The 13,474-nt window shown below is 39.7% G+C and overlaps 1 protein-coding gene across 2 annotated transcripts; it reads left to right on the top strand.

Moving 5' to 3' along the window:
• Nucleotides 1-1,010: 1,010 nt before the first annotated feature.
• cnot3a (CCR4-NOT transcription complex, subunit 3a) lies at nt 1,011-13,395 on the top strand. 2 transcript variants are annotated; one of them, XM_038284325.1, is made up of 18 exons: nt 1,011-1,159; nt 1,739-1,808; nt 1,960-2,027; nt 2,118-2,192; nt 2,287-2,376; nt 3,818-3,946; nt 4,103-4,198; nt 4,317-4,536; nt 4,629-4,756; nt 6,813-6,869; nt 7,164-8,055; nt 8,133-8,238; nt 8,333-8,474; nt 10,322-10,430; nt 10,789-10,987; nt 12,079-12,211; nt 12,301-12,426; nt 12,522-13,395. In XM_038284325.1, the coding sequence occupies exons 2-18, from the start codon at nt 1,784-1,786 to the stop codon at nt 12,618-12,620; spliced, it is 2,694 nt and encodes an 897-aa protein (XP_038140253.1). In that variant the 5' UTR covers nt 1,011-1,159; nt 1,739-1,783; the 3' UTR covers nt 12,621-13,395. The 2 variants fall into 2 exon arrangements, with proteins under 2 accessions (XP_038140253.1, XP_038140254.1); XM_038284326.1 differs by lacking the exon at nt 6,813-6,869 and having other exon boundaries at nt 12,522-12,664.
• The last annotated feature ends 79 nt before the right edge of the window (nt 13,396-13,474 follow it).

The raw sequence follows: 13,474 nt of genomic DNA, 5'->3' as shown, positions 1-13,474 counted from the left end.
AATTTAAAATCCATCCATCCATTTTGTAGCACGCTTATCGGTAGCAAATTTAAACTACAACCTGGTTCTATTATTTAAAATTTTTATATGTAGTTCTTTAACTTTTGGAGGAAGAAGGATGTACATTCATTTGGTCATAAAGTAAAACCACTCAGTTTAACTTGAGCAGGAGACATTTGCTTCCTAATTTATTCATCTGTAATGTTTTAATCTGTGAACTCCATTATTTCAAACAAAGTTAAGATATATTTTGTTTATGGTATTAATAATGTTTGGTTGGCCCAGTAGAGAACATGCTGGGTAGATCAGTTTGGTTATGTTATTTACTCTGGATAGAAGGATACTTCAAAAGACGATATCTCTTTGCACACATTTGCTTAAACTTAAATTACTTTTTATCCTTTGCTAAAGATATTATTCTTCTCAGATGTTGCTTTATCTCTACAGATTATTGTTCCAAAATATTTTACATATTTTCTCACTTTTATATTGCGCAATGGTTATGGTTTTATATTATTATTATTTTTTTTGTTATCATCTAAGGGTTTATCATAAATGGTAAGTCTTACATCCATAAATATAAAATTGTGATCATTGTATTAGAAATTTTTTTTTTTTATTTAAATGCTATTGGAATTTGATTACCGCTTTCCTTTAAAAAGAATATATACATATATATATGTATTGTATAATCAGCCAACTAATTTATTGGTATATTTTGTTCAAATACATAAATGTAGCTATTACATGTGTCTGGTCTTAATTACACAAATAACATTTCAGCCAAACAGCCATAGGTAAGAGGGGCGTCCCTTATTTCTTATTTGACTTAAATAGAAAATATAATTATTTAAAATGATAGTGGACCAGTAAGGAAAGAAATTGAGTCGCGCATCAGTCATCAAACAGAAGAGCCAATGGCTGTTCTCCAATTCACCGGATAGGCATCAGTGACAGGCGTGGTTCTTGTCCAATCAGATCTCGTAGAATGGGTTTAGGGCGGGGCATAGACGAGGAGGTGGGATTTTAGCTACCGTCCATCTTCAGCTACATTACAGTGAGCGAGTCTATCGAAAAGAAAAGTAAAGAAGTAAAGAAGATTTACTGGAAATAGTTTTGGCTTTATTTGAAATAAGACAAACGAAAAACCATATACTAGGTAAATGTCTCACACAAGTATAAATATACATGGTCGGATTAACCCAGTTTCCCTTTTTGGCTAGCTGAGCTGCTACCTAGCATTTCGGGTATTTGCTAGCATATCGGCGAGTGGAACGGTTTCTCTTATATATTACCTTTCAAAATGCAAAATATCTTTATCAATGCTCCGATGGAGCCCAGAGTAGCGATGCATGGCTATGAGCTAAACTAAATGTGAAGCTTATTTTAAAAACCGATAGTTAGCCGAGCGAGGTGGACGAGTTAGGCTAGTGTTTAGTGTTAGCTCGCTAGCTGGCTAATTTTAGCTGAGTGCCAAACCAGTCATATTTGTTAATGTTAGTAGGATCATATAACTTCACAGAGTAAATTATGGATTGACTGTCACGTGTAATTTCGACATAATTGTGTTTTAGTTCTGCTTTTGTGTTATATGTGTGTTGCTAATGTCAGCTGTAGGTTTAGATGATGTTAACGTCAGTTTCAGATACAGCGAAACGATATACGGCTTTACTGTTGTTGGTTGATTTATGTTTTATTTTGTATTATGTGGTGATACATGTGTGGTTTATTTACACAGATCACTTGTGACAGACGGAATGTGGAAATTGTCGTAGTCAGAGCCATGGCTGATAAAAGAAAACTACAAGGTAAGTGTCTGTGAAGCTGCATGTGCTGCCAGTGAACGACCTGCAGACTTTACCCATTCTTTTTGTCATCTATTTTGGTTGAAGTGTTTTTGATTAGATTTCATTGTACTTTTCTGCAACCAAACTTGGATGTTTTTTCCCCAATTTCCAGGTGAAATTGACAGATGTTTGAAAAAAGTAGCGGAAGGTGTTGAACAGTTTGAGGACATCTGGCAAAAAGTAAGCGATTTTCCAGCTTTGAGGAAATTTGTACTGGGATCAAAATCTTCAGATATTCAACTTTACACTTATTTGTGTTCTACTTCTCAGCTCCACAATGCAGCTAATGCGAATCAGAAGGAAAAATACGAAGCTGATCTCAAGAAAGAGATTAAAAAACTTCAGGTAGGATTGGACAATACACTTAAACCAATAGGAATGTAGCCATTTAGAGTGCTAGAATGTGTTCTAATGCTGTGTGTTTTCTTTTTTTTTGCAGCGATTGAGAGATCAAATAAAAACATGGGTGGCCTCCAACGAGATCAAAGACAAACGGCAGCTAGTAGAGAACCGAAAACTAATAGAAACGGTATGTATTCTTTGTTATGTGTTCATAATGTAGCAGTTTTGGATTTTGTTTTTCTGGCCAGCGTAATTAACAACAATTCCCCTTTAACAATAATGTTTCGAAGATAACCTGCAGATATGCTCACGGGCCACTTTGTTTGATAAACCTGTTAAGTATCTTGTAAAAACAAACAGGGATTCTGTCAATCACATGGCAGCAACACATTGTATTTACTTATCTAGGTGACGTTTTTCTGAAGTTTCCAGAATTATGTAAAGAAATAGTGTTTTTATGACTTAAATGTTTTGTGAATATTGTTTAAAGATGGATTAGTCTGAGTATTTGACCACTTCCAATGAGCAGTAGCCAATTTGACGTTATGCTTTGATAATGGCAGACATGTATGAACAGGTTGGTCTGGGATGTTAGTGAAGTAGTTGTAGCTGAAATACTCGTTAAAATCGTATAAAGCAAATCATAAACATAAATATGTAATTTTATAGGGGCAATATTATCTATAGACCACTCTAAAGGCCACTCCTGTCAGCTAAGAACCAGAAATAAAGGATTTATTTAGGTTCCCTAAAATCTGATGCATTATCTGATGAGGCTCGATTTTAACTGCAACATTCTGGTAAATAAGTCGAAAACGGGTGTCCTTATGGTCTCTTAGCTGCAGTTCAGGCATGAGGTGGTGATTTGGTGATGGGCACTGTTTTCTTGGCACACTTTTGGCTCATTTGCTGCCACTGAGCATAATCTGAACTCTGCAGCCTACTTGAGCTTTGTTGCTGACCAGGTTCTTGCTTTTAAGACAACATAGGGCGTATCCTCAGATGTTTACACCTTGTCAAACAGCTCAGAATGTCTTCAGTGCTTTTCTAATATACGAAAATGAGTTCCCTGTACTCTAGTGTTCTCCACAGCACTTGCCCCGAAGTAACATCTTTCAGATGTAGTGGAAGGGAGAATTTGCAGCATAGATGGGCAAAAAAAAACAATCTACAACAAATCTAAAACCTGAGTATTTTTTCTTGCATTAGAGCTGAAGTCAAAATGGAATCAAACCTTATTTTTGCAAAGTGTTGTCCATAAAGTGGCAGAGAGTGAATTTGGTTCTGCATTTGGTGACAAAAACAAGGGACTCTCAATTGACATCAATGACCCTGTCTGTCATTGTTGTGATAATTTCTGTTACAAATGCAACACAGTTATGGCTATTTTGTATCAAGTTGAGCTTTGACTGTATGATTGCTTGCAACACTATTGCTACATTGTGTCTTTTCTAAAAATCTGAGAGCTTCCAGTATGATTATGTGGCAGCCCAATCAAAAAGACACATTTTTGTCTCAACAGCTATGAAAGTGTAGACTGTTCAGAAGTAAAATAACCCTCATTTGAAAGGTAGACATTGTCGGAGTAAAAATCGATGAGACTCGATGTAATTTTTTGTTTTTTGTAGCAAATGGAACGGTTCAAAGTGGTGGAACGTGAAACGAAAACAAAAGCCTACTCTAAAGAAGGCTTAGGGCTTGCTCAGAAGGTGGATCCAGCTCAGAGGGAAAAGGAAGAAACGGGACAGTGGCTAACGGTAAGTTCAATATTTATTTTTTAAATTGTTTGCTTTTTTATCTGCTAGTTTGATCAAAAGCAAGGAGAGAAACAAAGGGAAAAACTTGACATCACCTATAATTTCTGTCAACTATATTCATTAACCCTCTTCTCCTGGCTTCCCTATCACCTTTAGAATACAATAGATACACTAAATATGCAGGTGGATCAGTTTGAGAGCGAGGTGGAATCTCTTTCAGTCCAGACGCGGAAGAAGAAGGGCGATAAAGACGTAAAGCCTTCCTCTTTTTGTTATAAGCTATGACCGTTCAATAAGACTTTATTTATACACATATACACTTAGTATGGCGATTTCAGCATTTTGTTTTTATTTTCTGTTTGTCCTGCAGAAGCAAGATCGTATCGATGAACTCAAGCGGTTGATTGAGAGACATAGATACCATATTCGCATGTTGGAGACAATTCTACGGATGCTGGACAATGACTCTGTACCGGTGGACGCTATCCAGAAGATCAAGGATGACGTTGAATACTACATTGATTCCTGTCAAGACCCGGACTTTGAGGAGAACGAGTTCCTGTATGATGACCTAGACCTGGAAGACATCCGTGAGAGAGCCCTAAAGATAAATTCAGAAGATGGTTTCCTTTCTTCTGTCTTAGAGGCGTCTCCTTATGGCGTGTCTGTTATTTTCTTGTAGCTCCGGCACTTGTTGCCACTTCTCCATCAGGCAATGTGGAAGATGACATGTACCTTCACTCTAGCAGCACTCCCACCTCTACTACATCTTCTTCGCCCATCCCTCCGTCTCCGGCTACTTGCACTGCTGTAAGTTCTGTTTTGCATCGTTTGAGCTTTTGCGCTGGTGGTGAAGGGATGCCAAAATTACTCCTCTTCTCCTTTTAAACATGCACAATGCTCTGCAAAAGTAGTCATACACCTTCAAACCTTCACATACAGGTGCAGGTCATAAAATTAGAATATCATGAAAAAGTAGATTGATTTCAGTAATTCCATTTAAAAAGTGAAACTTGTATATTATATTCATACATTACATACAAACTCATATATTTCAGATGTTTATTTTGTTTAATTTTGATGATTACAAATGACAACAAATGAAAATCTCAAATTCATCATATCAGAAAATTAGAATATTGTGAAAAGGTTCAAAATTGATGGCCCCTGGTGCCACACTCTAATCAGCTAATTAACTCAAACCACCTGCAAAAGCCTTTAAATGGTCTTTCAGTCTAGTTCTATAGGCTACACAATCATGGGGAAGACTGCTGACTTGACAGTTTGTCCAAAAGACGACCATCGACACCTTGCACAAGGAGGGCAAGACACAAAAGGTCATCGCTAAAGAGGCTGGCTGTTCACAGAGCTCAGTGTCCAAGCACATTAATAGAGAGGCGAAGGGAAGGAAAAGATGTGGTCGAAAAAAGTGTACAAGCAAGAGAGATAACCGCACCCTGGAGAGGATTGTGAAACAAAACCCATTCAAAAATGTGGGGGAGATTCACAAAGAGTGGACTGCAGCTGGAGTGAGTGCTTCAAGAACCACCACACACAGACGTATGAAAGACATGGGTTTCTGCTGTCGCATTCCTTGTGTCAAGCCACTCTTGAACCACAGACAGCGTCAGAAGCGTCTTGCCTGGGCTAAAGAGAAACAGGACTGGACTGCTGGTGAGTGGTCCAAAGTCATGTTCTCTGATGAAAGTAAATTTTGCATTTCCTTTGGAAATCAAGGTCCCAGAGTCTGGAGGAAAAGAAGAGAGGCACTTCATCCACGTTGCTTGAAGTCCAGTGTAAAGTTTCCACAGTCAGTGATGGTTTGGGGTGCCATGTCATCTGCTGGTGTTGGTCCATTGTGTTTTCTGAGGTCCAGGGTCAACGCAGCCACATACCAGGAAGTTTTAGAGCACTTCATGCTTCCTGCAGCTGACCAACTTTTTGGAGATGCAGATTTAATTTTCCAACAGGACTTGGCACCTCCACACAGTGCCAAAGCTACCAGTACCTGGTTGAAGGACCATGGTATCCCTGTTCTTAATTGGCCAGCAAACTCTCCTGACCTTAACCCCATAGAAAATCTATGGGGTATTGTGAAGAAGAAGATGCAATACACCAGACCCAACAATTCAGAAGAGCTAAAAGCCACTATTAGAGCAACCTGGGCTATCATAACACCTGAGCAGTGCCACAGACTGATCGACTCCATGCCACGCCGCATTGCTGCAGTAATACAGGCCAAAGGAGGCCCAACTAAATACTGAGTGCTGTACATGCTCATACTTTTCATGTTCATACTTTTCAGTTGGCCAACATTTCTATAAATCCTTTGTTTTTATTGGTCTTCAGTAATATTCTAATTTTCTGATATGATGAATTTGAGATTTTCATTTGTTGTCATTTGTAATCATCAAAATTAAACAAAATAAACATCTGAAATATATGAGTTTGTATGTAATGTATGAATATAATATACAAGTTTCACTTTTTAAATGGAATTACTGAAATCAATCTACTTTTTCATGATATTCTAATTTTATGACCAGCACCTGTATTTGGGTATTGACAAACACAAAGTAGTGCATTCACATGAGATTGAAGAAAAATTGCAGATTGACAAATTAAAGTTTAAAAACTTTACCATTTCACAATAATGTACTATTTGAAGGCCCTGATACAAAATCGAAATAAAACACAGAAGTCTATTCTTATTTAAGAAATTGTGAGGTTTAAGAGGTTTGTAAGCCTTTGCAGGGCACTGTGTCTAATCAAGTCATCAAGCACAACTGCTTTCTAATCCACTGCCTGGTGTGCTGAATAAACTTTTCGAAAGTGGATTGTCACATCAAGGTATCTCCTCCTATAGGAGAACTCAGAGGACGATAAGAAAAGGGGACGGTCGACAGACAGTCACGTTAGTCAGGTGAGAGGTTCTCATCTGTGCTGTGTCAGTAGCTGAAAAGTGTAGAGCAGCACTCTTCACCCTTGGTCCTGGAGACTCACGGTTGCTGAAGGTTACTTGGCCTCTCAGACACTGAAATCGAATGAGTTTTCTCTGTAGGGCCATGGCTGGAGACTTCTGATTTAGTTTGTACCATCTCCTGCATAGCTGGACACGAATAGTCACAGTAAAATTTGCTCCCAAAAGATCCTGTTTCTGTATATTTGCGGTTGTGACAGTTTTTACTAAGATTCTGTTGTGTTATTTTCCTTTTAGTCGCCTGTGAAGAACGGTACCCCTTCCTTGCAATCTTCTTTCTCTTCTTCCGTCACCTCCGGGTCCTCTTCTTCCTCCTCCCTGTCTATGGCAAGTGTTGTTGGAGGTGTTCCTGTGGTTCCCACCAGCAGCAGTCTCATAGGAAGTTTCAGCAGTGCGGTACAGCAGCATCAGCATCAATCTGCACAGCAGCAGCACCAGTCTCAGCCATCAAATCAGTCGCAGCAGCAACAGCAGCCACCTCAAACGAAACCTTCGGTCCCCTCAAACAATGCCCCCAGTCCACCTAGCAACCAAGCTCTCCCAGCATCCACCGCCCCCTCCCTGTCCACACCCAGCACACCCAGTTCAACAGCTCCCAACTCTGGGTCTACCCCATCATCCAGTCTTGGGCTCGGGTCGGATTTAAGGAAAAGCGGCATGAGCGGGACCAGCAATGCTAACCAGATGCCAAGCTTAGGCTTGGCAGGCCACACCACTCCGTTAAACACAATGGCAGGCCTAATTACAAGTTCCACGTCTGCCCTTTACGCGCACGCAGCAGCATCTGGTGGACTTGGTCTGAGCAACACCACTCAGTCCAGCGTTTTGCCTGAGAGCAGCAATTCCATCTCCAATTCAAGCTCCAGTGGAATCACCACCAACGGAGCCGGGTCTGGGCTCAGCTTGCTAGGCTCTAGCTCAGCCCACATCTCTCTGGGTAACAGCATATTGGGTCTGGTCCCTGGGCAAAGCGTGGCCCCCGCTGCATCACAGGGGCCCCCGAGTTCTGCCAACTCCACCCCCGGAGCAGTTGGCCTGATGGTCGGAAACAGCGGGAACGCCGGTGTGGCTGGAGTGAACGCTGCTCCTGCCAGACCTCCGAGTGGATTAAAGCAGAATGGAAGCCCAAGTAGGTTGATATGCTGGTGATTTGTCACCGTTTACTGTAGAAACATTTTCTCCAATTTTTACCTCGCCTGCCTCCAGGTTACAGTGCTGTAGTGGCAGAGAGTTCCACTGAATCAGCTCTAAGCACACCAAGCCAGTCACAAAGCAGCCAAGCCTCCTCACTCAGCTCCTCGACAAGCCAGCCGTAAGCCGTCATTTTTCCTTCATCCTTTTACTGTTTGCCTTACCAAATGTTTGTCGTATTTTGACTCTGCTTTGACACTCTCCTCCTTGTGCAGCATGGACAATGGCCCCAGCTTAATTAGCTCCATCACATTGCCCCCAAGCTCTCCCTCCCCCTCCTTCTCAGACAGCACACCGGGTGGAGGGAGCCTCCTCAACGGGCCCCACTCATTTCCTCAGGCCTCTGAGGGCCTTAAGGTGAGCAAAGCAAGCAGTGTTGATCTCGGTTTAAGCTGTGAGTTTCTGCATCATTTTTAACTCTGAATTATTACGTGATAATAATTTATTTTTGTATTTATTTTTTTCTTTTACACAAGGACGTTCATTTAAGTTTTAACTTGGTAAAATTTGTTTATGATCAACTGCTTGTTTTCATTGCTGATTGATGAGCTTCAGATAAGAGAACTTTTTAAAGGCCAAAAATGTAAATTCGCTGTATTCCACTCTTTCTGAGCAAAGTTTCAAGCTGGGTCCCTATCTGTTTGGTTCTTTTAGACTGGATCCAGAAGCTTTTAGGAGTGAGAGTGATATAATCTAGTCTAGGAATGATTGGTCTGTTCCAGGTTGTGTAACATAGCTGATCATAGTTTTTGGTTCCTATGCTAAAAAAGTTGTTTGTTACTAAACACTTAGTCAGATCTTCCGCCTTTAGCTTTCCAGTTCCATGTCAGAATATTTTAGAAATTTCAATTTAAGTTTTAAAATGAAAGTTAATAAATATCTGCTCGAACACATAAGGAAAGCCGTTTCTGTGATTTTTACAGAAAGTTAAATCTGCCTCAAAAGTTTATAGGAGTTGTTTTGCTAAAATTGTGCCTCTTAGTAAAATTTATTTAAAAAAAACTTGTGTTAAACAGATAACTTTTTATACCTCTTAATTTGAATGATTATGACTTGCTGGTAATAAAAGTCAAAAAGTCAGATTCTTAGAAGAAAAAAAAAATGTAATGTATCATATGAACACAATGCTTTTCCTGGGTTTCTGTTTAATAAGTGGTGGCATGGAGATGACCAGCTTCCACTCAGGTAGTCAGGAAGCTGTTTAAACTTAATTTATCTCTGAATTTTCAGCAGTAGATGCTTATACTTTTCTCAGCAGGAGGAACAAAGGTGTGGCAAATTGCAAATTTTTTTTTTTTAAACATTGGCTTTGTACATTTAGCATTCTATTAAGCAGCTTTAAAGTCTGTGCTATGCAGGAACTGCTGAACTGAAGCGTCTAAATGGAATTCAATTAGTTTTTAATGATATGAATGCCACCTGTGGCTTTCTTTTAACAATAAAGGATCAACGCTAAATACATTACTGCAGGGATCTACAGTGACCTTGTGGGCCGCTATCTGCAGATTTAGTTTTTCCTGCTTTAATACGCCTGATTCAGATGTTTACAGCTGAAACCTCTAAAATACACAGGACACCAGCCCTCAGGAACTGATTTAGTATGCCTCTTCTCCAGCACAGCTGAATCAAATGCAGCTAAATTAACCCCTGTGGCAGTCTGTATAAGTCTGGTAATCAGCCTTCATTTGGTTCAGGTGTGTTGCAGCTGAGCAGCTTCTCAAAGGGGCAGGATTGTTGCTTTTGAGGACTGGAGATGGGGACTAGATTATTTTGCCATTTCAATGAATAACTAGTAGTCTATTGGTTCTTTGTTTTTTTATAGATACTTGTCAATAGGTTGAAATTTAGATATTGTGTCTAAAACAACCCTAACTGCCCCAAACTCATTTATGTATAACCTGCAGTTGTACAGCAGCACATACAGATGGGAAGCAGCTTATAAACTAAGATGGTTTGGAGCTGAAAACTTTACCTTTCTACTCTGACAAGGCAAATATCCCAGAATTGACTGATGATGCAAAAAGTAATAGTCTCAGTTTACATTAAGATTAAGCTGGAGAATAATTTTAATTTTTCATTTCATGTTCTTTCACTGCCTTTCTGTTTCAAAATGTCAGTAGTCTTGAATCAATTGACTTTACCGTTTCCATTTAACTTCAGCGCCTTATGTTACCATCAGCTCCTGTCTCTCTCCCCCTCCTCAGGCTCCGGAGCCCCTCAGCTCTTTGAAGGCGATGGCTGAGAGAGCGGCGCTGGGATCAGGAATAGAGGGAGAGATCTCCAACCTGCACGTATCCAACAGAGGGCTGAACGGTCAGGCAATATTTCTACTGAATTATCCTCTCAAAATTAACATGACATAGTCTCTTTACGGTGGATATACAGCATTTCTCCGTTTGTATGTAGAAATACTTCTCAAACATTACGAATAAACTGATTATTTAAAAGCAGTTGCAGTTTATAGATTTTTAGGTGGAACCATTTTATTTATACATTCCTCATAGTTGGGTTTGGTTATATTTAAAGTTTTCTGTTCTTATAAATTAATTTTTCAAAAAATCTCAAGAGAAAAAGTATTGCCATCTTTCTGATAGCCCAAGGTTTAGGATTTTTACTTTTGAAAGAATTAGAAGTTGAAGAAAATCTCCCTCTTTGTCCTTTTTTCCTGTAGATATTTTTTCTGTTTCATCGGCAGCACCCGGCACACCTGCAGCTCCTCAACCATCTGTTTCGGAGGTCAGCATCCCCCCTTCGCTTGGGGTTTGTCCACTGGGCCCAACTCCTCTCTCCAAAGACCATCTCTACCAGCAGGCGATGCAGGAGTCTGCATGGACGCACATGCCTCACCCCTCTGACTCTGAGAGGATCAGGTGAGGTTCTGACAGATGGTGATAATACAGGGTCCCTGTTTTAAGATGTGATCATTGTATGTTACCCATATTGTCTCCCACTGCTTCTCTTCTCATTTAAACTCTTTGATTAAAAGCTGCATTTATTAAAACCTTTTAATTGAAGTAACATCTTGACATTAAAACAAACACGCAGCAAGAAATGAATCTGCCTAGATGGTGTTATTATAAAAACCTAATGAATAATGTGAAATCTGGTTAGTTATTCTGGTAAAATTTGTTATTTTAGGGAGAGAAATCCCCTTTTTGAAAAGTCAAAGTCAAAAAGTCAAAGTTTTGAAAGTTTTTAGATTCAAACAGAATTTTCTGGAGTATTATTAGACAGAATTTAATACAGATTAAACCACATTATGGTGCAAAGGCAGGGCAGAGTAATAAGAAAATATGCAATGATTTCTTTCTGTTAATATTTTAATAAAGCAAAAACGAAAAGCAAAAACGTTTACTTTATGTTAAGCAATTTATTAAATGATCCTCAAAAAGGGAAGTAGACAAAATATTTTTTTGAAGAAGCTGGCTTTTCAGACTGTTGTATTCAAGTATATGGATGAAAATTAGGTGGAAGGAAAGAGTGGGGTAGAAAAAGGCTGAGGCACAGGCCTTTTAAAAAGGTGAGAGAAATTCTCCTGAGCTTGAGTCTGTGCTTTCTTCAGTAGTCCAAAGTCATCTTTCCATATGAAATTAAATATTATATTTAATGGGGAAGTGAGGGGAACGGCACAGCAGTTTGATACGTTTTAAATCCAGTATGAAGTCTCCACTGAAATTCAGCCATCATTGCAGTGAATTTGATTTATTTGGGGCATAATGGTCTTAATGGAAAGTTTAGGGGAGGCGATGAAATGTTTGGTCAGCAGGTATAACTGTTAAAAGATTATGAAACAAAGATCATTTAGATTTTGTTGGATATTTAGGGTATCTGTTAGCCATTCCATTTAATTAAAGTGATAGAAGTTAACACAGGAATTGACTGCGTAACTGATCTATACAACCTTTTTCTGTTGCATTACTGAAATAGATCCTGTTATGAATATTGCCTTTTTGTTTTAAAGGCAATACCTGATGAGGAACCCATGTCCTACCTTGCCATACCACCATCAAGTACCACCCCACCACTCTGACACCATAGAGTTCTACCAGAGGCTGTCCACAGAGACGCTCTTCTTCATCTTCTACTACCTGGAGGTAAAAGTTTACCTTACTTGGTATTTCCTTCCTTTCTTTTTTTATATACAGCAGGGTGATTCAATGTTTTGTTCTTCTTCCTTTATCAGGGCACCAAGGCTCAGTATTTATCTGCCAAGGCTCTAAAGAAACAATCATGGAGGTTTCACACCAAGTACATGATGTGGTTTCAGAGGCACGAAGAGCCCAAGACTATCACTGACGAGTTTGAGCAGGTACAGCTTCTAAGCTAGTTTTCCATGCTCTGCAAAGCCTAACATGCTGCTCATTGTGGTTTATTAATGGTTGTTCCACTCGTTTCTCCCATTAGGGCACTTACATTTACTTCGACTATGAGAAATGGGGCCAGAGGAAAAAAGAGGGGTTCACCTTCGAGTACAGGTATCTGGAGGACAGAGACTTGCAGTGACACACAGAGAGGGACGCAAAAGGACAGAGAAAAACAAAACGTGCTGCTGTTGACATTCCGAGACTGAACTCCAAACTGTGGATAGAGATTGTGATGTGTAGTAGAACCTCCCTCCTGAAACAGGGGCCGGTGTCTGTATAGGCTGCATCTCAATGTGAAGCCCTAGCTCCTCGTGTAGTGCTTTTCTTTTCTTTTTGACACCACCACCCTGTGGGTCCGATCAAACATCCCTGCGCTGCACGAGCTGGGAAGGCTCCTTTTGGAGATCCGCGTCTGTGCCTGTTTGTGTACACACTCAGTATGTGGCATTAGGAAAAGCCCTAATCCCCTCCCCATGCATGTTTCTCATATTTTTTTCTTCTTTTTCCGTTTCAACGATTCTCTGTACCACCTGCCCAACATGAGCCTGGAAGCCTTTGACTCAACACGAAAACAAACCTTGGATTTGATTGTTATGGTGCCCATCTTGTATTTTCTGTAATTCGATGGTTTAAAACGGGACGTTCAGTGGACATTTAGTGATGGTGTGTAGGAACGGCTTCTTTTAAGACCCTACAATGCCTGTTGAATATGGTCACTATTGAAGATAGTGAGCGCTTATCAATAGTTTTATTGATATTGTCTTGGTCGGTTAAAAACGTGATTGAGAGTGACCACAGGGCCTCTCCCTGTGTAAGGGAAAGAGTCCTTATTGGACAAGGATTAAATTGCTATGCAATTGAACTGGTCTCTGACTCTCTTTACAAATAAAATGTTTTTAAGTTAACCTCTCAAAGATACTACGGCGCCTTCATGTTTGTTCACATAAATGAAACATCTTGGACCATCAGGGATTTTCATCATTAATACAGAAA

This window comes from Cyprinodon tularosa, unplaced genomic scaffold (assembly GCF_016077235.1).
Source record: "Cyprinodon tularosa strain WSP-4 unplaced genomic scaffold, ASM1607723v1 ctg2, whole genome shotgun sequence".
In the NCBI taxonomy this organism is placed as follows: Eukaryota; Metazoa; Chordata; class Actinopteri; order Cyprinodontiformes; family Cyprinodontidae; genus Cyprinodon; species Cyprinodon tularosa.
The sequence above is the reverse complement of the archived record's forward strand: the minus strand, read 5'-3'. Positions and strand labels throughout refer to the sequence as shown.